Here is a 23,978-nt window from a genome sequence, read left to right as displayed (position 1 = left end):
TCATAGGTCGGCCTCCAACCCACTGAGGCCACACGGTCGGGCAGCTCCTGGTGTACTTTTAGGAATTCTTTTGATTCTTCTACATTTATTTAAAAAGAAGAGAAAAAAAAAACCTAGTTACGGTTGCAGTTTGATTGAACAGCTTTTTTCCTCTCTTCTGGGTGTTAGGTGCTGGCACAAGCCGGCCAGGGAGCGTGGCCCCGGTAACGAGAGCTGTGCCCGGTACTGTCCCCCGATATTGTCCACAGTGGGTCACGGCTAATGGACACACACACACCCCCATCACAGCCCTCCGTGCCGGCTGCGCCAACCATCCCCGTTTCACAGGGAGAAACCCACACAGGTTTCAGCGGCAGAGCTGAGAGATTGAAACTTCCACAGTTGACGCCAGTGCCCACCTCTCTACCCACCAGGCCAAACCCCCTTTCTCGTTAACTGGGGAGATTTAGAGAATAGATGCATCCTGTCCAAGCTTCGTGCAGATAGAAGCCTGCAGTCAGCGGACGGAGACTGTGCCCCCCCCCCTCCCAAGGTCATTAATGAGGCTGGCTAATGAAATAATTACTCAGCACGGTCTGACATCTCTCATATTCATTTCCCAATCCTCTTGGTCAACTACAGCTTCTAAGAACAAACTGGCATTCATAAAAGAATGCCTTGTTTTTGGACGCATTCCTGTTACTTGACCAAATCTGAGAATGTGACCAGCTTGAGCCCTCCAGCCAGGAAGCCAACTTTAAGGGGCGTGTAGTGTGTGTGTGTGTGTGTGTGTGTGTGTGTGTGTGTGTGATTATTTTATACTTCATCACTTTGGAAAACGTGTTACATTTTATTTTTATTTTTTAAATATACTTGTATTGATTCCAGAGAGGAAAGGAGAGGGAGAGAGATAGAAACATCAATGATGAGAGAGACTCATTGATCGGCTGCCTCCTGCACCCCCCCTACTGGGGATCGAGCCCAAAACCCGGGCAGGTGCCCTGACCAGTATCAAATCTGGGACCCTTCAGTCCACAGGCCGACACTATCCACTGAGCCAAACTGGCCAGAACAACGTGTTACATTTTAATTGAGAGTATAGGGGTTCAGAACAAGTCATATTTTATTGATTTTTTACAGAGAGGAAGGTAGAGAGATAGAGAGTTAGAAACATCGACGAGAGAGAAACATCGATCAGCCGCCTCCTGCACATCCTCCACTGGGGATGCGCCCGCAACCCAGGTACATGCCCTTGACCGGAATCGAACCCGGGACCCCTCAGTCCGCAGGCCGACGCTCTATCCACTGAGCCAAACCGGTTTCGGCTAACGTGTTACATTTTAATTGAGAGTATAGGAGATCAGAACGAGTCACCCCAAGATGTTCCTCTGTGATAGGTGGATTATTTTGAGCTAAAGGCAACCGAGACCCCCTCAGGCTCAAGAAAAATTTCTGCCCCAACTCCCTTAACTACCTAGAAGAATTTAAATTAGGGGCCTTGCCCATAATAAGAGTTGTCACCAGAAATAACTTTTTATCACCTAGCTGTAGAGCAGAGCAAACTTCTAATTATTGAACATCTGTGCATCTTGTCCTTCAAATGACCTTCCTTCCCTCAAGCCCCAGGGCGCCTTACCTCATCCTTAGCTCAGAATGTCAGATGCCTCAGTTTCCCTTTCTGTGTCTGAACCCTTCCTGTATGTGGGGTTCCCATGGGAACATAGGCAATTAAATTTGATTATTGTCTCTGGTTAATTTGTCTCATATAGATTTAATTATTAGACCAGAGGTAGAGTAATCTTTATAGCCCAAAGGGATTCAAATACATTAAAGAACAGTGGGAAACGGCACCTCCTTTATAGGGTGCCAAGGGCATTTAGATGTTCACTTATGGGGTATAAAATTGCTCATTTGATTATTTCTCTTAGTAAGGCATTGTTATTTGTAGGCATGACAATAATCACTTTATTGAACATTTGGTATTCTTAAACAGGCGTCTGTACTTTATATAAAATAATTAGTTTGGAAAGACATATCTAAACTTAGTTATATATGGGTGTGTATTTGCTCGTCATAAAAAAAAAATCAAACACCATTCACACTGTGGACTTCTCATTGGTTTCTAGTTTGAGCCACTCCTGTCACATAAGTGGTTGGTTAACTCCTCGGCAAAAAGTTCACTTTAGAAATCTGCAGAATCATTCTACACTTGATAAAATACAGACTCTGGGTCTTTGCAGACTTGGCATGAGGGAGGTTCCTGTGCAGTTTGCCATGGTGCCAGCCAAAGGCCCTCAGAGGGGCTGTTCTCTGTGTCATCGCGAGATCGCCTGCATCACCTTTGAGTTGCATTTCCATCGTGCGTCCTACCCTTTGGCCCCGTGCAGTGCCTGTTGCGGAATCCTGCTCCTGGGAGAGCTGCTTGCATGAGAAATTGTCTGGGAAGCCTCGCCTCCAGCGATTCCTGCTCCTCCTTCCCTTACTTCATGAATCCGGTTTTATTTGGTTTGTCAATCGCCCTCCTCATTTTCATTTTTATTTTTATTTTTCCGTTTCAGAGCCACTCAGTACACATGCATGTTGCTTAGGTATTTGTTAGAGCCTAAACCTGACAAAGAGAAGGTGGTAACGAAGCTCAAGAAACTGGAGTCTAGTGTGAGCACTGGCCGCAAATGTAAGTACCCTGTTTCTCCAGGGCCATTGGGCCCTGGCTTGGATCCTCGGGCTCTGTCATTCACAAAACACTTTCTAGAACATTCCTTTCTAGTCAGGTTTGCCGATGAAGCCCGCCAGTCAGTCTGCCCTCATGGAATGACAGGCCCCACACGGTGACTGCTTTGCTGCTTCGGACCATTCACAAACACCTGCAGCGTTCCCCGTCGGCGCTGTTCCGCATCTTTGTGGTTAATTGCAACCCTTGGGACACACACTGTGTTAGCTCACCTTTATTTACCTATTTTTAAAATATATTTTTATTGATTTCAGAGAGGAAAGGAGAGGGAGATAGAAACATCCATAGTGAGAGAGAACCTGCCTCCTGCACACCCCCTACTGGGGAGGGGGATCGAGCCCACAACCCGGGCATGTGCTCTTGACTGGAATCGAACCCAGAACCCGTCAGTCTGCAGGCCAACGCTCTATCCACTGAGCCACACCAGCCTGGGCTGGTTCACCTTTTGTTCTTAGAATCCCCACGTTTGGGCAGTCCCCGACATGAGCTCCTGCCTCCGGGAGCCCCTTATATTCTCTGGAAGAACAGAATAGCTGTATCCTGGACCCCCTGCCTCTCCCCTTCTTCTCTTGAGGGATTGCTAAGGGAAATGGACACAGTCGTTCTTTTTCTATATATTTTATTGATTTCAGAGAGGGAGAGAGAGATAGAAACATCAATAATGAGAGAGAATCATTGATTGGCTGCCTCCTTCCCGCCTCCTACTGAGGATCAAGCCCACAACCTGGGCATGTGCCCTTGACCGGAATCGAACCTGGGACCCTCCAATCCACAGGCCAACGCTCTGTCCACTGAGCCAAACCAGCTAGGGGCGGATACATTTTCTTAGACCAGTTGTGGCATGATTTCACATTAAAAGCAAAAAGTGAAGTCAAGTGTTTTATGCTCATTTAGTTCACTTGACCAGTAAGGCTTAGTGGGAAACCTGTCCTTCCAGTAGCAGTGGTGTGCCCAACTCCGAGTTGTCGGAGGAGAGCCAGAAGTTGCTGCAGCAGGTGAGCAGGGACCAGAGGAAATGGAGAAATCAGATGTTGCACAATTACTTGTGAGCACCGACTTCATGGAGGCATAGTCCCGAGCTCTGTGGGAGATCTGAGAGCACATGGTGTAACAGTGCGATTAGATTTAGTGCCAGATACGTTGGTGGAGGACAAGGAAGGCTTCTGAGGAGGTGGGCTGGGGGCGTGGCTAGCAAGAGGAAGAGGGAGAGCGAGCGTCTTGGGGGTGGTTTCCTCCGGTGACAGCTCAGGCTCTTCAGAGCAAACAGTTGTGTTAGGGCAGTGGTTCTCAACCTTCTGGCCCTTTAAATACAGTTCCTCATGTTGTGACCCAACCATAAAATTATTGTCGTTGCTACTTCATAACTGTAATGTTGCTACTGTGATGAATCGTCATGTAAATATCTGATATGCAGGATGGTCTTAGGCGACCCCTGTGAAAGGGTCGTTCGACCGCCAAAGGGGTCGCGACCCACAGGTTGAGAACCTCTGTGTTAGAGGATCAGTGAGAAAACTGGTTTGACTAGAGAAGACTTAACGTTGTCAAGCGGGAGGGGAAGGGCAGGGTGAGCTTTCTGGACGGCTTTGAAGAACAAGAATAGACGTGCTCAGATTCTCTAGAATGTTGGTGCTCAGAGGCCCTTTGCAGTCACTGTCTCCGAAGTCCAGAAAGGACGTGCCCAAGGTCACTCAGTCATTAGTGCAAGAGGCGAACGGAACCCAGGATTATCCGTTGCTTCTGTGTCCTGCATTGCCTTTGATAAGTTGATACCAAACCTTCTTCTGAGATTATAAGTTTCCTCAGGGAAGCTACTTCCGAGTATTTGCTGAGTCTAAGATACAGTTCTTGAAGGAAAGTACTTCTTTTGTACCCTCCATAGTGTTTAGGACGGTAACGCATACTGACTATTTGACTGATGCATAAATATTTGATTGATAGCTCCCTGATTAATGGAATTACAGCCTCAGATAAAGGCATGTCTTGCAGTGATTGATTTAATTCACTAGGAGTCATATATGACGATATTACTCGTTGTCCTAGCCACTAAATCCTACCACCTTCACTTTTTTTTAAATTCTTTTTTAAAAATACAGATTTTTATTAATTTCAGAGAGGAAAAGAGAAGGAGAGATAGTAACATCAATGATGAAAGAGAATCATTGATCAGCTGCCTCCCGCACACCCCCTACTGGGGATGGAGACAGCAGCTCGGGCCTGTGCCCTGAACTGTGACCTCCTGGTTCATAGGTCAACGTTCAGCCACTGAGCCAGTTATTTACTTTGTCTTGACAGTAGGAGCCAAAGGGGGTTGGGCCAGAGAAATGGCAGATTGATAACGGTGTTGTTTTCAGAGCAATCTTCTGCGTGGGAAGTAAATAAAATGTAGGGCCTCAGACTCTCCAGAAGGATGCTGCATCTGGAGTTCTTGTTGCCATAGAGCCTTCCTGGTAAAGAAGTGTAAGCTGGTCATGGGCAGATGGACGCTGGTTCCTGACCTCAAGTGCCCGGTGTTGTAAGGCGGTGCTGAGCATTCACTGCAGTGGAGGCAAGGAAGTCAAAGAGCCACCGTCTGTCTCTTCCGGTGTCATTTTATTTATTTATTTGTTTGTTTATTTATTTTTGTTAATCCTCATCCGAGGATATATTTCCGTTGATTTTTAAGGAGAGTAGAAGAGAGAGGGAAAGACAGAGAGAAACATCGATGTGAGAGGAACACATTGATTGGTTGCCTCCTGCACGAGCCCCGATCAGGGCCTGGGCCAGAGAGGAGCCTACAACCGAGGTACGTGCCCTTGACCGGAATCGAAGCTGGGCCCTTTGGTCCGCAGGCTGACGCTCTACCCACTGAGCCACACCAGCCAGGGCTGGGCTCACGTTAGGTGTCTGAGGCCGACTGTGAAGTGTAGTCTTTCTCCTTCCCTGAGCACGGACAGAGCCTCAATGACAGTGTGGTGTCAAGGACCAGGGCCCTGCCTTCCTGCCGCACACAGTTCAATAACCGTTTGCTGCCGTGGGTTCTTGCAGGGTTCAGGCTGGGCAACGTGGTCCACGCTGTACAGGCCACTCAGCAGAGCATTCACGCCACGGACCTGGTGCCCCGCTTCTGCCTGACACTCGCCAACCTGAACCGTGTGGTTTACTTCATCTGTGACACCGTCCTCTGGGTGAGGAGCGTCGGGCTCACCTCCGGCATTAACAAAGAGAAATGGCGACTGTGGGCCGCACGCCACTACTACTATTCCCTCCTGCTGAGCCTGGTCAGGGATCTGTACGAAATCTCCCTGCAGATGGAACAGGCCGCGCAGGACAAGGCAAAGAGGGACAGGTCGCTCTCCCAGGATCCTCTGGGGTACAGCGTGGCCGATGAGGAGACAGAATGGCTCCAGTCCTTTCTCCTGCTCTTGTTCCGATCGCTGCGCAAGCACCCTCCCCTGCTCCTGGACACGGTGAAGAACCTCTGTGACCTCCTGAATCCTCTGGACCAGTTGGGGATCTACAAGTCCAACCCTGGCATCATTGGACTCGGGGGGCTCGTGTCCTCGGTCGCCGGCATCATCACGGTGGCCTGGCCTCACCTGAAGCTGAAGATCCACTGAGGCGGCTCCAGGCTGAAGACTCGCACCTCTTGGGGGGACGGACATTAGCGTTGGGCAGGGTCCATGCTTGGGTCAGTCTGTGCTTAACGACTCGTTCGCATGAGCATTCAGTGACCTGGTGCGTGAGCGGAGGTCGGGCCAAGGATGGAGGAGGGAGAGCATGAAGATGGACATGTTTTGTGGAGTGCTGCGATCACTTCCGAATTTCTGAGTATTTTCCCTTCGTCTGACACTCATTGAGCCTCTCTTCTGCACATAGTAGGAGCTTCGTGTTTGCTGAATGAATAAACATGGAAAGAAAACAAGTTTTTAAAGGTCCAAACCAATAAGTGAATGCTAATACACAGTCATTAGGGGGCTGTGCTGCCTCACTGCTTTTTTTTTTTTTTAATATATATTTTACTGATTTTTTACAGAGAGGAAGGGGGAGGGATAGAGAGTTAGAAACATCGACGAGGGAGAAACATCGACCAGCCGCCTCCTGCACACCCCCTACTGGGGATGTACCCACAACCCAGGTACATGCCCTTGACCGGAATCGAACCTGGGACCCTTGAGTCCGAAGGCCGACGCTCTATCCACTGAGCCAAACCGGTTAGGGCCGCCTCACTGCTTCTGCACACCGACAGCAGCTCTGATTGACAGCCCTCAGAGCCAGCAGAGGCCCCTTCCGCCCTGGAGCCCATGCGGGATGGGGGGAGCTGGGCTTCCGGCCTCGGGAATCGCTCGCCCTGACATCACTGCCCTCCTGTCCCCCGCCCGGAAGTGGAATCAGAAATGCATCAGGCACCTCCAAGGTACCAGTTGTGTCTGAGGTAGTGCAGTGACCAAGCAAAAAGGCAGAAGCACTTAGAAAGAACTTGAGGCAAAAAGAACGTGGAAGGTCACCACGGGGTGGCCTGGGACAGATGGGGAAATGGGGTTGAAAGAAAGCCGAGGCCAGCACCTCATTCCTCTGCTGGCCAGTCCAAGGTCCCTCAGTCATGAGTGCCGGAGCCAGACTGGGACCCAGGATCAGTCGTTGCATCACCTCCGTGATAGCTCACTGCCGGCGGGTGGAGGGAGTGGGAGGCTCCGAATCCGAATCCGGTGCAAGCAGCCTTTCTGAGACTCTGTGTTGGTCAGTGGTTTCTATTTTCTACAAAAATTAAAACTAGGGTTGTCCCCCGCCTCCCCCAAAAATGTATACACACACTTTGAGTAATTACAAAGACAGCGTTTATTAAAATCCATCTTATTTTCAAAATTGAGCTGTTAGCATGTATATACATTTTGGGGGGGACACCCTGTATATTTAGACTTGTCAGCAAGATTGTTTTATTTAAAGCCATAGGACAGTTTGGGCATTTCCACATAAATTTATGCAATGAAGTTTCACAAATAGTCTGAATGTCGGAGGGTTGCAATTTTCTATGATCAGTCACGCTCCGTGTGTGTGTGTGTGTGTGTGTGTGTGTAGGAGGTTGGGGCGGTGGACGGAGCCGTAGGCATCAGTGAAGGGGATGTTTCAGTGTTGAGCAGAGGCCACTTACTCGTGTTCCTACTTCCCATCTTGGGTGTCGGGTTCTTCTGTGATCACAGATCTAAGCTTCCTGTACAAGTGATTGAGCTTCTTAGAAAGTAGGCTCAGGTTCTTGGCTCTTTATTTTAAAGCGATCAAGATTCAGGATTTGAGAAGAAACCTTTAGGGAATTTTAAGAGACATGAAAGTGGCTAGATCAGGGCACATAAAACGTTTTAACAACTCTTGATACTTGTCCAGATCCTTTACTGTAATAGAGTAAACATGTCTCATTAAATCTCTAGACAAAATTGATTCTGTATCTGTGAGTGTGTTGTGGGCACGGAGAAGCCTTCAGAGGAAGGCGGTCCCGAGACGACCATCAGCGGAGTCTGCACCGGGCGGCGTGAGCTCAGGCCTGGAACCCCCGCTGAGGAGGAGGACGAAGAGGGACTTAGACTGGAACACCTGGGTCGCTAGAGGCTGCTACCCAGGCGAGGTCCTCTGTCAGCCCCGAAGGTGGGGTTTTGCTTCTCCTGGAGGCATGTTACAGTGGTATCGTGGTGGTACTATTTTTTTTTTCCTTTTTCAAATATTTTATTTTAGAGAGGAAGTGAGGGAGAGAGAGAGAGAGATAGATAGAAACATCAATGATGAGAGAGAATCATTGATCAGCTGCCTCCTGCACCCCCCACACTGGGGATCAAGCCCCCAACCCAGGCATGTGCCCTGACTGGGAATCGAACCGTGATCTAGTTCAGTGGTCGGCAAACTGAGGCCCCTTGAGTGTGGCTCTTCCACAAAATACCACGTGCGGGCGCGCACGTACAGTATGATTGAAACTTCGTGGCCCACTCAAGGAGCCAAAGAGCCGCATGTGGCTCGAGAGCCGCAGTTTGCCAACCACTGTCCTAGTTCATAGGTCAACACTCAACCACTGAGCCACACCGGCCAGACTCATGGTGGTACTTTTGTCCTCTCCAAGTTAGAGTGGTCAGTGATGGCGAACCTATGACACGCGTGTCAGAAGTGACACGCGAACTCATTTTTGTGGTTGATTTTTCTTTGTTAAATGGCATTTAAATATATAAAATAAATATCAAAAATGTAAGTCTTTGTTTTACTATGGTTGCAAAGATCAAAAAATTTCTATATGTGACACGGCACCAGAGTTAAGTTAGGGTTTTTCAAAATGCTGACACGCCGAGCTCAAAAGGTTCGCCATCACTGGAGTAGGTGGTGGGGAGTCTGGGGAAGGCGCCTCTTCTAGAATTTGTGAAGAGCTAGAATGTGTGTGCCCTGGTACCTCCCTCCCTGTGCACCTTTTTAAGTAACACCCCCACCTCCGCGCCTCCACATTCATGAGTGATTCAAAAAGCAAGACACTCTTAATAAACGTACAAGCCAGCACCTCACAGCTGAACCCAGTGCCCGAGAAATGCATTCAGGGGTGAGCGTCTGAGTGCCTTGCCTAGTTCTGGGACCCACTGTGCACAGATGGCAAGGTCTCTGTGCCTGTGTGGTGGTGTGTGTGTGGTGGGCTTGGGGCGGGGGGGGGGGCAGACAGAGATGGGGGAGGAAGGTAACCCTGTCCTTGAAGCTGCTGGCGGAAAGCGGACCCTTCCCAAGGGACTCCCCTGGCCCTTTCACCTCGCTCACCTCTCACCCACACGCTGGCTTCCCGGCAGCTCGGCCAGAGGACCAACATCAGCAGTGCTTCGAGCCCAACGCCCTCTCCTCCCTCTGGCCCACAGCCACTTCTCCAAGGGCTGGAGCTGCCCTTTGGCCGGCTTGCTCTCCAGACACGGCCCGAGGCCAGAGGCCATGCCTTAGACACTCCCCCCGCCCCCCTCCATTACCGCCTTTCCTTCTTGAAGTCTGGGTCGGACCCATAAGTAGTGAACGTTTCAGATACAACTCCTGCTGGACTCTCCCTTTCCTCACCTCCCAGTTCCTGCTTGATTGTCTCACAGGTACCGACTGGACTATGAGGACCTATCAGAGAGCTCAGTTTTCCCCCACCCTCAGCCCCTCTTTTCTTAAAAAAATATTTTTATTGATTTCAGAGAGGAAGGGAGAGGGGGAGAGAGAAACATCAATGATGAGAGAGAATCATCGATCGGCTGCGCGCCCCCTACTGGGAATGGAGCCCACAACCCTCACTGGGAATGGAGCCTGCAACCCGGGCATGTGCCCTGACGGGGAATTGATGCTCACTGAGCCATGCCGACCGGGCCCCACCCTCCGCCTCCTTCTCCACTGCCCACAGCACACAACCTAGAGCAGTGGTTCTCAACCTTCCTAATGCCGCGACCCTTTAATACAGTTCCTCATGCTGTGGTGACCCCCAATTTCATTGTTACAAATTGAACATAATTAAAGCATAGTGATGAATCACAAAAACAATATGTAATGATATATGTGTTTTCCGATGGTCTTAGGCGACCCCTGTGAAAGGGTCGTTCGACCCCCAAAGGGGTCTCGACCCAAAGGTTGAGAACCGCTGACCTAGAGAGTCAACAATAGATAGAGTTCCACCAACAGCCAGGGAAGTCAGCATTGTTCTGCTCCTGTCCGTGTCATTAAGAAACCCTCCTCAGTGTGAACACCGTGGCTCACACCATAGCCCTCCATCATTTGCAGCCAGGAACCGGGCCTCAGGCTCAGCCTGACCCGTGGCCAAGGCAGGGGTGCGAGGCCACAGTTCTTGGTTGCTGATCAGTGACAGATTCTTGGGCGAATCCAGGTGGCTCTCCAGCAGCATGTTCTGGTGGCATGTTAGAGCAGGTGGAGTTCAAGAAACTTCCTTGAAATGAGGAATGGACAGAGGTTGAAGCTGCTCCCTCAAAGGCTGGACTGTCGGGGAGTCCAGCCCAGCTGGGGTTCCCTTCCTCACTGAGAACCCTAGCCGGTGTGGCTCAGTGGATAGACCATCAGCCTGCAGACTGAAGGGTCCCAGGTTCAATTCCAGTCAAGGGCACATGCCCGGGTTGTGGGTTCGATCCCCAGTGGGGGGATGTGCAGGAGGCAGCCCATCCATGATTATCTCTCATCATTGATGTTTCTCTCTCTCACCCTCTCCCTTCTGCTCTGAAATCAATACAAATTTTTAAAGAAATTCCCTCCGATAGTGATAATAAGGGGTGGGAAATGGGTTGAAAATAGTCCCGCAGGACCCTCCGTGGAAGAGGAGCGAAAGGTGATAGCATCCACGTTTAATGACACGTATCCCCACACTTTCCTTATGGAAAACGGGATCTGGAGAACTGGGGGAGCCAGAAACCTGCTACAGAACGGATGGAAAGCTCTGGAATAATGACTGCTGCGAGCCCGGATCCCCGTCGGCTCCGCCATCTACCTCCCTCCTAGTTGGCTAAATCTTACAGAAGTTAGGGTATGCCCGGGGGACCCTGGGTCTAGTAACCATGGCAACGGGCTGACTAAGCTTTCTCGTCTCTGCCCTCCTCTAGCTGGGAGGTGTCAGTGCCATTGCCCAAGACTCCTCGGAGCGACCGGGATTGTTTCTGTCGGAGGAGACACTGCAGCCGGGGCTCTGGGACAGAGGAGGCGTCAGCCCGAGTGAGTGTGGGGGTCCCGGGACGCCTGCCTTACCTGCCTTACCTGGTTGGTCTCTCAGAGTCAAAGGGAAGACGAGGAGGGTCGGGCGGGGAGAGGTCTCCTGGGAATTTGCCGGGTGAATGACCAAGAGTGTAGGTTCGATAGTCTGGGGCCGCTAGCTTTTCTAGAATGCAGTCGAAAATAGCCAGTAACTACTTTCTCGCCTGGTTGAATATAGAGGGGGAGGCCTGGCAGGTGTGCCTTCTTAAAAAGTGTTAATGCAAAACCTTTTCTTTGTTAAGGAATATGTTTTTATTGATTTTAGAGGGAGAGAGAGAAACATGGATCGGCTGCCTCCTGCACACCCCTAATGAGGATCAAGCCCTCAACCTGGGCATGTGCCCTGACCAGGAATCGAACCAGCAACCTTTGGATGTATGGGATGATGCCCAACCAACCGAGTCACTCGGCCAGGGTAGAACCTCTTAACTCTTTTTTTTTTAATTTTTTAAAATATATTTTTATTGATTTCAGAGAGGAAGGGAGAGGGAGAGGGATAGAGAAACATCAATGATGAGAGAGAATCATGGATCGGCTGCCTCCTGCATGACCCCCACTGGGGATCGAGCACACAACCTGGGCATGTGCCCTTGACCGGGAATCGAATCCGGGCCCCTTCAGTCCGCAGGCTGACACTCTATCCACTGAGCCAAACCAGCTAGGGCAGAACCTTTTAACTCTTAAAGTGACCTTCATTTTTTTACTTCTTACCCTGCATCCTTGTAAGAAACACCAATCTTTTTCCTTTTTTATATGTTTTTATTGATTTCAGAGAGTAAGGGAGAGAGAAACATCAATAATGAAAGAGACTCATGGATCGGCTGCCTCCTGCAAGCCCCCTCCTGGGGATCAAGCCGGCAATCCAGGCATGTGCCCTGACTGGGAATCGAACCCGGGACCTTTTGGTCCATGGGACGACACTGAGCCACCACAGCCGGGCAGAAACCCCAGTCTTGACAAGCAGGCTGTGGGCACCTCATCCCGGTGGGACCCCCAGGAGTGGCTGCTTGTCTGTGCCATCCGCCCTCCAGCCTAGTGCCTCCTGTTCAGGGCACCCCAGCTCCCAGGCAGCCTGGGCCCAGATGGAGGCCCGAGAGGGAGGGACTGGCCCTGCGCATCTGCAGCTGAGGGTTTGCTGATGCACCGGGGCCTTCTGCTTTGCAGCGTGAAGAGCTACGATGGCCGTGAACAAGAGCCCCACCCTGATGGACGGAGACTGCCCCGTAAGTAACCTGGGCGCATGCGGTGGGGTGGACCCGTGAGGGAGGCTCAGGGTACGTGGAGCAAGATGCGTGGAGAGCAGCAGTCACCAACCAGTGGTCCGCGGACATTGGCGTTCATTGACCGTTAGGTCTTAGTGATTCTTGCTCTCACTTCATTCTGCAGAGGACTGTTAGAGGATCGGGGGGCGGGGGGGCAGGGAAGATGCCATTCAAAACGAAGGACATTGGAGAAAAAAGGACAGAAATGCCAGCTGAGAGGGAGAGGAGAAGGGACCTGCTGTATTCTTCCTTTTTTAAAAAAAATATTTTTATTGATTTCAGAGAGGAAGGGAGAGGGAGAGAGAGAGATAGAAACATCAGTGATAAGAGAGAATCATAGATCGGCTGCCTCCTGCACACCCCCCCACTGGGGATGGAGCCCACAACCAGGCATGTGCCCTTGACTGGGAATCGAACCGTGACCTCCTGGTTCATAGGTTGATGCTAAACCACTGAGCCATACCGGCCAGACAGAACTACTGTATTCTAAACCCCGGTGCGGACGCCCACGCTCTGTCCGCCCAGGCGGAGGTCCCTGCAGTAGGAGCCGCTGCGAGCTGTAACCAGGCGTTGTTCCTGCCGTGGTCTGTGGCCGTGGCGCCTCGCAGTCACACAGGGCACAGCCTGCACTGCTGCAGGTGGGACAGGGGAGGGGCGCGTGTCCAGGGCTGTGTCCAGCTGGTTCCCACGTGATTTGGGATGGTTTGACATGTTTGGATGTACCTGCTCACCTCCTGGCCAAGCCTCTCTGATTTAGACACAGTTCAAATAGTGAAACTGTCCAGCCGGCGTGGCTTGGCGATTGAGCGCCGACCTATGAGCCTGGGGGGTGGGGTGGGTTACGGATTGATTCCCGGTCAGGGCACATGCCCGGGTTTCGGGCTCCATCCCCAGTGTGGGGTGTGCAGGTGGCAGCCAGTCAATGATGGATGGTTCTCATCATTGATGTTTCTATCTCTCTCTCCCTCTCCCTTCCTCTCTGAAATCAATAAAAATATATTTTTAAAAATTTTGAAATGAAAAAATGATGAAGCCACACCATACTCACCTTGCCCCAAGTTAGCTTTACTTACCCTTTGCCCTGGGAATCGCCGTGTTAAGTTTTGTGTTGATCGTGGAGCACACGGAGGCTGGTCAGGCACACAGTGAAGCCATCCTAATGGGGGGAGGGGGGTGCGGTATTTTCTTCCCAGGACCCCTCTCTTCCTTGGCTTTGCCTAAAAGAACCCCTGAGGACTCTGTTCAAAACATGAAAGAAAAGGTTCGCTGTTGTCAGTCATAATCTTTTTCTGGCTCAGATTTCAAACTCACCTGCAGGACAGGAAGCTCAGAGACTGTAGCCTGGGTCTAGCGGACGCTCACACCTCCTGGGTGGGTCTCTAGCTCAGCCTCCCACCCGCGGACACGGCTGGGAGCTCGCCTCCCAGCAGAACCATGTACCAGTGGCAAATTCAAAGCGAGTCAGAGCTGGGGACCTTTCTTCTTTTCCCTTTAAAAAAAATATATATTTGCCCTAATTGGTTTGGCTCAGCAGATAGAGCATCGGCCTGCGGACTGAAGGGTCCCAGGTTCGATTCCGATCAAGGGCATGTACCTTGGTTGCGGGCACATCCCCAGTAGGAGATGTGCAGGAGGCAGCTGATCGATGTTTCTCTCTCATCGATATTTCTAACTCTCTATCCCTCTCCCTTCCTCTCTGTAAAAAATCAATAAAAATATATTTAAAAATATATATATATATTTTTATTGATTTCAGAGAGGAAGGGAGAGGGAGAAAGAGATAGAAACATCAATGATAAGAGAGAATCATGGATCGGCTGCCTCCTGCACGCCCCATACTGGGGATCGAGCGTGCAATCTGGGCATGTGTCCTTGACCGGGAATCGAACCCAGGACCCTTCAGTCTGCTCTATCCACAGAGCCAAACCAGCTATATAATAAAAGGCTAATATGCAAACTGACCAAACGGCGGAATGACAAGTTGCTATGACGCACACCAGAGGGCAGATGCACAACACAGGAGCTGCCCCTGGTGAGCACGGCTCAGCCAGAAGCCCTGAGCTGGGCTCATGGCTGGCGAGCGCAGCGGCAGTGGCAGGAGCCTCTCCCCGCCTCTGTGGCAGCGCTAAGGCTATCCGACTGCCCCCAAGGGCTCCTGGACTGCGAGAGGGCGCAGGCCAGGCTGAAGGACCCCCACACGGTGCACAAATTTCGTGCACCAGGCCTCTAGTGTTTAGATAAAGCCCCCAAGCCGAGATGGACAGAAGCTTTGCGCCCGACGGTGTCAGTGGGTGGGCTGGAGCCTGGGGGGCGCCGTGCCCTGCAGAGCTGGGCTGTGGCCCGTTTCCCTGTGGGGGCTGCAGACCTGGCTTCCCACTGAGACCTGGCTTCCTGCTAGGTCACTGGACCCAGGCTGGCCTCGCCAGTGGGCTCTGTGGCTGCCTTAGGGGAGTGCGTGGTGGGAGAGGGAGGTGCGACCACTCGCCGCCTTTGCCTGTCTTCCTCCCACGCCAGGAGCAGGAGAACGTGCTGCAGCGCGTCCTGCAGCTGCCGGTGGTGAGCGGCACCTGCGAGTGCGTCCAGAAGACCTACACCAGCACCAAGGAGGCCCACCCGCTGGTGGCCTCCGTGTGCAACGCCTACGAGAAGGGCGTGCAGGGCGCCAGCAGCCTGGCCGCCTGGAGCATGGAGCCCGTGGTCCGCAGGCTGTCCACCCAGTGTGAGTCCTCGCGGCATGTGGGCCGCCCGCGTCCTCACGGGTGCTCCCTGCCTGCCCGCCAGTCTGTGTGTCCACCCGTCAGTCTGTCTGATCACATCACAGCTTGCTGCTCTGTCTGCTTATACGTGTGTCTGACTCATTGCATAGCCTTCTCATCTATAGATATGGATCAGAGCTATGGAGATGGAGAGATGGATATAGATATAGCTCTTCTTGTTGATAGATGCCCAGCTGGCATTTTCCTAGGATAACAGTGATGGGCCAAGGAATTGGCAGGAGGCGTGGGCAGAGCTGTGGGTGGTGGTGGGAGTGGGCCCCGTGGCAGGTCAGACACCCACTTCAGCTCCAGATGCAGCACAGGAACTAGCAGAGCCCGGCACAGAGGCTGGGGCGGCGGGCACCAGGCTGGCCTGCCAGGGCTGTGGAGGCCATTGGTGGTACCAGCTCGTGACACACGGGGGCAGCAGAGAGCTGCCAGCCAGGGCCCTAGAGGGGCAGGGCACCCTTCCGTGGGCCCTCCCTGACCTGCCCCTGATCAGTGTCCTGCCCCCATGTAAACCTGCCTCCCAGGCCCAGCCCTGGGTGGGGAGGGGTGGAGATGGGGGGTGAGGGAAACCCCAACAATACCAGGAAGCCTAGAAGTTTCCACCATCCTGATTAGAGAATCACAGGGTCTGAGGAGTCCGTACAGCAAGCAGGAGAGCACAGGGGTGAGGAGGACCCAGGCCCCAGCCGCTTCCCCCCTACACGCTCCTCAGATAATCCCTTGGTCTCCTTTTGCCCAGTCAGAAGACGGTCAGGTCACCTGGCTCTCTGCTAAAAACTTTGTAAAGAGAAATAAGATGCCTGGCGGAAGAGCATATGAAAGGGTACATATAAAACCCATCTCCAGCCCTGGCCAGTGTGGCCCAATGAATAGAGCATCGGCCTGCGGACCAAAGGGTCCCGGGTTCGATTCCAGTCAAGGGCATGTACCTCGGTTGCAGGCCCCTCCACCGCCCGGGCCCTGGTCAGGGCACATGCAGGAGGCAACCAATCGATGTGTTTCTCTCACATCGATGTTTCTCTCTGTCTCTCCCTCTCTCTTCCATTCTCTCTAAAAGATCAATGGAAAAAAAATGTCCTTGGGTGAGGATTAACAAAACAAAACAAAAACAACAACAACAACAAACCATCTCCATGGCCAGTGGCAGAGCTGGTCCCCGCTGTCCCTGGGCAGGGTCTCCCGGAAGCCTGTGCCTCCTCGGGCGCTTGCCCTGCCCAGGGCGCCACTCCTTTCTCTGCCCTGCGCACTGTTGACCATCTCACCCCTAGAGGCTCAAAGGAAGGGCTGGGGACAGACTGGGGCCTGGACGGGCTGTGACTGGGAGTCTGGCCCCACCAAGGCCCCCAGGCCCTGCTGCCCCCTCTCCCACCTCCGCTCCCGCCGGTCTTAGCCGCTGATTCACACAGTTTCCCTCCCTTTCTCCCCACCACCCCGCCAGGCAGGCACCGTTAATCCTCACTGACAGTGAGGGACCTGGGGCCAGGCAGGCTGTGACCCGCCCGGAGCCACTCCCTGCAGACGCGAGTGCAGGTCTGCCTGACTCCGGTGCCCACACGAGGGCAGGAGCCGGCCAGTCTCCAGGGGTCACGGCAGACGGGGGCTGGGGGGGACAGAGGCCCTCAGGCCCCGTGATGCTCTGGAGGGAGCAGGGCTGGGGGGTCTGAGGGCTCCCGGCGCCTTGCTTGGCACAGAGTCCACCGCAAGGTTGTCACTCGGCCCTTTGCTTCCAGTCACAGCTGCTAATGAGCTGGCCTGCCGAGGCCTGGACCACCTGGAGGAGAAGATCCCGGCCCTCCAGTACCCCCCTGAGAAGGTGAGCCCCTCTCTCTTCTCTCAGGGGAGGGGGTGCAGGCCCTGGATGCCCGGATGCCCTGACCGGGAGTCGTTCATTTCTGTGGCGAGCGCCTTCCCAGGCTGGGGGCAGCTGCCTGCCCCTCAGGCCACGCACTGCGCTTCTTCCTGGCCCCGTGGAGCCAAAGGAAGGCAGGCTTTCTGGCACCAGCAGGTACAGGGTGGGTCCCCTAATCCCAACACCCCCCTCACATCCCCCCCCACCCCCCTGAGATCCCCCGAGGGCCTGCATTGGACCCAGTGGTGTCCGCAGCCACCTAAGATCCTGGTCACACGCATAGATCCCAGGATTGCAGGCCCATGTCCTCCAGATCAGCCCTGTATGGGCCTGAGGCTGGGGAGGCACCGCCCCTGGATACATAGTTGCTGGGTATTTGTTATGGTAACGGCCCTGTCAGGTGCTTTGGGGGAGTAAGTCTCTGACCTCTCCCATCTCACTGACCAACCATCCACCCCACAGACAGTTACTGATTTCCCCCCACCCCACCCCACCCCCGCGCCAGGGCCACAATGCGTGATTTCTAGAGCTGTCTCATGTCACCCTCCTGTCAGTCCTGGGGATGGGTGGTTGTCCCCATTTTACAGATGGAAAAACTGGTGACTTCCCGCTGGTCACAGCCTCAGGGGAGGCCCTGAGAGCGGGTCTGTTTGGCTCCCAGGCCTGTGCTCTGCTGTGTTCTTTTTCCAGATGAAGGGCATCATCTTTGTCACAAAGGAGGTCCCAGGCTAATGGGAGAGACACTTTCTTCTTCTTTTTTTTTTTTTAATCCTCATCTGAGGATACTTTCCCATTGATTTTTAGGGAGAGCGGAAGAGAGAGGGAAAGACAGAGAGAAACATCGATGTGAGAGAAACACATCGATTGGTTGCCTCCTGCATGAACCCTGACCAGGGCCCAGGCCGGGGAGGGGCCTGCAACTGAGGTCCGTGCCCTTGACCGGAATCGAACCCGGGACCCTTTGGTCCTCAGGCCGACGCTCTATCCGCTGAGCCAAACCGGCGAGGGCAAGACACGTTCTTTCATTGCAGAACGTGCAGGAAGCTCAGCCACGTCCATAAATCCCTGTAGATGCAGCTGGGCTGTGAGCAGTGCTCTGAAGGGAGGTCAGAGCAGACAGAGGAGTTTTTTTTTATTTTTATTTTTATTTTTAATATATTTTATTGATTTTTTACAGAGAGGAAGGGAGAGAGATAGAGAGTTAGAAACATCGATGAGAGAGAAACATCGATCAGCTGCCTCTTGCACACCCCCCCCACTGGGGATGTGCCCGCAACCAAGGTACATGCCCTTGACCGGAATCGAACCTGGGACCCTTGAGTCCACAGGCCGACGCTCTATCCACTGAGCCAAGCCGGCCAGGGAAGACAGAGGAGTTTTGAAGAACAGACGTCTGTGTGCACAGGGCATCAGGGCGGCCCTGGGGCACCCCCAGAGGGGTTAGGGCAGGGGTGGGCAAACTTTTTGACTCGAGGGCCACAATGGGTTCTTAAACTGGACCGGAGGGCCGGAACAAAAGCATGGATGGAGTGTTTGTGTGAACTAATATAAATTCAAAGTAAACATCATTACATAAAAGGGTACGGTCTTTTTTTTTTTTTACTTTTATTCATTTCAAACGGGCCGGATCCGGCCCGCGGGCCCTAGTTTGCCCACGGCTGGGTTAGGGTCTCAGTAGGCAGCACCGGTGCAAAGAAGCCTGGTGATCAGGTGGTTGGCAGGGGAGGGTTAAAGCCCTTTCCTTCTTAAGCCCTGCTTAATCCAGGGCCCAATTATTGGTACCAGTCCCCTGGGCCTTTATTTTTTTTTAATTTTTAAAAAATTTTTTTTATTGATTTCAGAGAGGAAGGGAGAGGGTGAGAGATAGAAACATCAATGATGAGAGAGAATCATGGATCGGCTGCCTCCTGCATGCCCCCTACTGGGGATCAAACCTGCAACCCGGGCATGTGCCCTGACTGGGGGTCGAACCGTGACCTCCTGGTTCCTAGGTTGATGCTCAACCACTGAGCCACACCGGCCGGGCTCCCCTGGGCCTTTCACGTACCTGACCCTCCTCCCCACTCCCCCAGATCGCCTCTGAGCTGAAGGGCACCATCTCCACCCGCCTCCGCAGCGCCAGGAACAGCATCAGCGTGCCCATCACCAGCACGTCGGACAAGGTCCTGGGGGCCGCCCTGACCAGCTGTGAGCTCGCCTTGGGGGTGGCCAAAGACACTGTGGAGTACGCTGCCAAAACCCGAGTCGGCCGGCTGGCCTCCGGGGGCGCCGAGCTGGCCGTGGGCGGTATGGAGAAGGTGGTGGAGTTCCTCATCCCTCCAGCCAAGGACGAGTCAGGTATCTGCCCGCAGGGGCTGCCAGTCCCTCCCTGGGGAGTGAGTTGGCCCCTGGAAATGAGGAAAGGGGGCAAGGGCTCATCCAGCCCCTGCTCTGGAGCAGGGGAGGCCCCGTGGGGTTTCCCATGTGCCCATCCTCACTTAGCCCGGCTCCCATTTGCAAGCAGGGAAAGTGGGTGGTGGCCCAGGTCACCATGAGCCTGTGGAGCTGGGACAGCAGCGGCAGCCCTAACCCAGCCCAGCTTTCCCTGCGCCTCTGATCCGCTCTCCCTTCTCTCCCCACAACTCCTCCCCAGCCCCCGTTCCGGGACGCCAGCAGGCCCAGAAGCCTCCCAAGACCAATCGCAGCCTCATGAGCAGGGTGGGGAACCTGGCCAACACCGTCTCTCAACACACCTTCCAGACCACAAAGCAGGTGCTGAAGCAGGGCCACGCCCTGGCCATGTGGATCCCCGGGGTGGCGCCCCTGGTGAGTGTCTGCCCTGAGCTCTGACTGCCCCCCTCCCCCGCTCCCCACAGCCTGGGCTGGGACTTTAGGTCTAAGGACAAGAGGAAAGGCCAGGACACAAGCTGAGGGTGGTGCCTTGCTAGGTGGTCCTGCCCCACCACCCGTTCTCCCACTGGGTCCCATCCCCCTTCATTTCCAATTGGGCCTCTCGCTGTGGGCCCTCCCACCTGTGAGGGAGCAGACGTCCCCCCCCTCCCACACACACACACACAGCTGCTGTCCAGGCACTCGGGCGTGTCACCTGTAAATAAACAAGGCACCATCCATTCTGTTGGGGAAGCTCTAGCTGGGCAGTGTCCGCCGTTCCCAGCTTTCTGATTCCCCTCTGGAGGCTTCCGATTTGTACCCCCTGCACCTGAGGTAGAGCTGCTTTCCTAGGACCCGGGAGGGGCAGCTTCTCTCTTCCCCCATCTCTCTGTGTGTTTCAGCAGAGACGGGCTGGATTGTTAAAAACATATCTGTATTGCTTTCAGAGAGGAAGGGAGAGGGAGAGAGAGAGAAACTTCAATGATGAGAGAGAATCATGGATCGGCTGCCTCCTGCACGCCCCACACTGGGGATCGAGCCTGCAACCCACGCATGTGCCCTGACTGGGAATCGAACCGTGACCTCCTGGTTCCTAGGTCGATGCTCAACCACTGAGCCACACCGGCCGGGCTTGGCTGGGCTGGATTTTTTCATACGGAACTTTAGTAAGAAACTAAGGCCGAAAAGGAAATAAAGGCAGTATTAAAGCATCAGGTCAGCAAACACATTTCAGCCATCATTCGGGTGATCTTTTCAAAGGCATCGCCAGAACTGGCCCATTCATTCAAGCTGAGAACCTACTGTGCGCTGGGTTCTGCGGCTTCAGTAGGAAGGCACCTCGGGGCCGTTTACCAGTGGGGCCTGCTGGTCTCCTCCCATGGGACTCTGGCCCACTTGATTTTGTCACTCTGTAAAGATCTGCAACCACTTACTAGAGTTAAACACATATCTCCCCGCTGACCTGGCAATCCCACCAGCAGAATGAGAGCCGATATCCCCCAAGCGACAGGTCAGAAATGTTCCTCTCAGCTGTACCCTTGGCCGAGAACTTAGACCAACTCAAATAGCCGCCAACAGTAGAATGGGCAAATGTGGTCCATTTCTACAGTGGAATATTACACAGGAGTGAAAAAGGAGGGCCACTTGGGCCTGCAAAGCATGCGTAAACCTCACAACATAGTGTTGAACCAAAGAAAGTTTTCCTGAAAACACTCAGTAGGAGTCCATTTAGGTGACGTTCAGAAATAGGCAGAACCAGTGCCTGGTGAGAGGGCAGAAGGTCACCCTCGGGGTACTGACCGGGTGGGGGTCACGGGAGCGCCCTGGGCTGTTGAGAGTGGGCTCCGTCTTGACCTGCGCTGATCACACAGGCGTGTGCCCTGTGTGTCACTTGCCTCAGTGAGAAGTTCTAAGAACAGTCCCCTGGGGCTAGGCCCTGTGACCTCCCCTCCCTGACTCGGGGGAGGGGGGAGGCCCGTTGGCTGCGGGGCTGTGATGCCAGAGGCCCCCCTACCCCCGCCTTGGCGCCCGCAGAGCAGCCTGGCCCAGTGGGGAGCGTCAGCGGCCTCGCAGGTGGTGATCCGGCGGCCGAGCGAGGTGCGGGTGCCCTGGCTGCACAACCTGGCCGCCGCTGCTGCCGCCGCCCCGCGAGGCGGACCACGATGACCAGACAGACAGCGAGGGGGACGAGGCCAAGGAGAAGGAGAAGGAGAAGGAGGACTCGGACTCGGAGACCGAGGAGCAGCTCAGCGAGGTGAGAGGGAGCTGAGGGGTGCACAGCCCGGGGGGGTGAGAAGCAGAGGCCCAGCCACCAGGACCTCCATGCCCTGCTCGCAGCATAGTCAGGTTCAGAGAGGGCAAGTGGCCTGCCCGAGGCCACACAGCAGCCGAGCCAGGGGTCCATGTTCTTTCCCCTCTAGGCCTGGGGTGGGGGGAAGGGAAGGGCCAGGGATGCTGCAGGAGGCCCTGACCTTGCTCTGGTCCCCAGGCAGCAGACCTGGCGCGCCCACAGGGCCTCCTGGGCAGCGCGGTGCACACCCTGCAGAAGGCTGTCCAGGGCACCATCTCGGCCATGCTGTGGGTGCCCACCACTGTGCTGGGCACGGCAGGGAGGATGCTGCACCTCACGTCGGCCCCCGCTGCCACCTCGACCAAGAGCAGGGCCATGTCGCTGTCAGACGCCCTGAAGGGGGTCACGGACAACGTGGTGGACACGGTGGTGCACTACGTGCCGGTGAGTCACACCCACAACCCCCCTCCCCTCAGGGCCTGGGCAACATGCTGACCTCCTGGGGCCCTGACAGGCCCTTCCCAGCCCCAGGAATAGAGAGACCTGGTGCCCTGGCCTAAGACCTTCTTCCACCCCCCTCCTCCCGGTCGGAATGGGGGTCCCTGTGGCCTGGCCCTCACCCCTCAGCTCCCACCTGCAGGACCTGGGGTCACCCGGTCAGTCACTCCCACCACGAGGTGTGGCAGGGCTCTTGGCAGCCAGCGGGCCTCCCTTGGGCCAGATCAGAACCAGGCAGTGGGTGGGCCGTGCTTAGCCGACAATTCAGGCCCCAGGACGGGTCAGGAAAGCCACTGGCCTCGCACTGAGTGGCCCTGGAGGAGGCCCCAGGGGTCTAGAAACTGTAGGAGGGTCTGCCTTGCCTGGATGCAGCGCACCCCAGCCCCTGCACCTCAGGCCCTGTCCCACCCCCAGCCTGTGTCCTGCTGATGGCTGCTCCTGGGAGGCGGGGCCTCGGGGTGGGTAAGAGGCTCAAGGCGAGACCAAACCGGGCCCTGAGGCGGCTGCCTGGTCTCAGCTCCCCAGGTTGTCCCTGATGGAGCCGGAGAGCGAATTCCGGGAAATCGAGGAGTTGAAGCGCAGGGCCTCGGCGGCGCCCACCTGCCCGGAGCCCCCACAGCGCCCGGCGCAGCACCGGGGCAGCCTGCGCAGCGCCAGGGGGCCGGGCCTGGAGGACAGAGGGGACCTGCCCACGGCGATGAGCAACACGTTCCCGGCCGTGCCCCGCGAGAAGGCGCGCAGGGTCAGCGACAGCTTCTTCCGGCCCAGCCACATGGAGCCCATCCTGGGCCGCGCGCAGTACAACCAGCTGCGCAAGAAGAGCTGAGCCCGCCGCCCGCCGCACCGGGAGCCCCGCGTCGCCAGCGAGTAAGAACCTCCGCGCCCGCGAGCGTGGACTTCTTCAAAGCAGCCCTGGCACCGGAGCCCCGCACCCCATCTTTTGAGCATCCTTTGGGGCTTAGTCTGCAGCCAATTTTTAAGAAAAATCAGAGCAGCAACCTGCTTTGATTCTCTTTTGTTTATTTTGTTATTCCTCACCTGAGGATATTTTTCCATTGATTTTTAGGGAGAGAAGAGAGAGGGAAAGACAGAGAGAAACATCCATGTGGGAGAAACACATGGGTTGGTTGCCTCCTCCACGCGCCCTGATGAGGGCGAGGGCCAGGGAGGAGCCTGCAACCAAAGCACGTGCCCTTGACCGGAGTCGAACCCGGGACCCTTTGGTCCGCAGGCCGGCGCTCTATCCACTGAGCCACACCGGCCAGGGCCTGTCTTGTTTTTTTACTTAAAGATGAATTGCCTCACTTGATGTCTCACTCTTTAAGCCAACTTGCAGCCAAAGGACATTAGACTGTTTCTAAGATTTAGATGCCTCCGTTGGAGACAAATATTTGCCACCAGTGAGTTACATGCCGCTACCCTGCAGCTCCAACCGGCAGGAGTCCCGGGCACGGTTTTAAGCCCAGAGATTCCTGCCCGTGAGCTTCCCGGGAGGCTGCTGTGAAGGAATGATCAGGTG

At 54.4% G+C, this 23,978-nt stretch overlaps 2 protein-coding genes across 2 annotated transcripts; both read left to right on the top strand.

Moving 5' to 3' along the window:
- The first annotated feature begins 2,226 nt into the window (after positions 1-2,226).
- On the top strand, positions 2,227-6,611 carry PEX11A (peroxisomal biogenesis factor 11 alpha). The gene is made up of 3 exons (XM_023748622.1): positions 2,227-2,338; positions 2,468-2,653; positions 5,735-6,611. Exons 1-3 carry the CDS (start codon positions 2,227-2,229, stop codon positions 6,304-6,306), a joined length of 870 nt encoding a protein of 289 aa, XP_023604390.1. The 3' UTR covers positions 6,307-6,611.
- PLIN1 (perilipin 1) lies at positions 2,536-23,570 on the top strand. The gene is given in 10 exon segments (XM_023748623.1): positions 2,536-2,653; positions 12,590-12,648; positions 15,202-15,406; positions 17,183-17,265; positions 19,374-19,638; positions 19,934-20,106; positions 21,706-21,816; positions 21,818-21,925; positions 22,160-22,405; positions 22,977-23,570. Coding segments are annotated over 9 exon segments (1,545 nt in total). The 5' UTR covers positions 2,536-2,653; positions 12,590-12,603; the 3' UTR covers positions 23,286-23,570.
- The last annotated feature ends 408 nt before the right edge of the window (positions 23,571-23,978 follow it).

The sequence above is a fragment of the Myotis lucifugus genome, unplaced genomic scaffold (genome assembly GCF_000147115.1).
Source record: "Myotis lucifugus unplaced genomic scaffold, Myoluc2.0 scaffold_1587, whole genome shotgun sequence".
NCBI lineage: Eukaryota > Metazoa > Chordata > Mammalia > Chiroptera > Vespertilionidae > Myotis > Myotis lucifugus.
The sequence above is the reverse complement of the archived record's forward strand: the minus strand, read 5'-3'. Positions and strand labels throughout refer to the sequence as shown.

Coding starts and splice junctions, on each gene's coding strand:
- PEX11A (XM_023748622.1), top strand. CDS start 2,227: ATGAGGGAGGTTCCTGTGCAGTTTGCCATGGTGCCAGCCAAAGGCCCT. Junction 2,339..2,467: donor CTTTGAGTTGCATTTCCATC/GTGCGTCCTACC, acceptor CCCTTACTTCAT/GAATCCGGTTTTATTTGGTT. Junction 2,654..5,734: donor TGTGAGCACTGGCCGCAAAT/GTAAGTACCCTG, acceptor GGGTTCTTGCAG/GGTTCAGGCTGGGCAACGTG.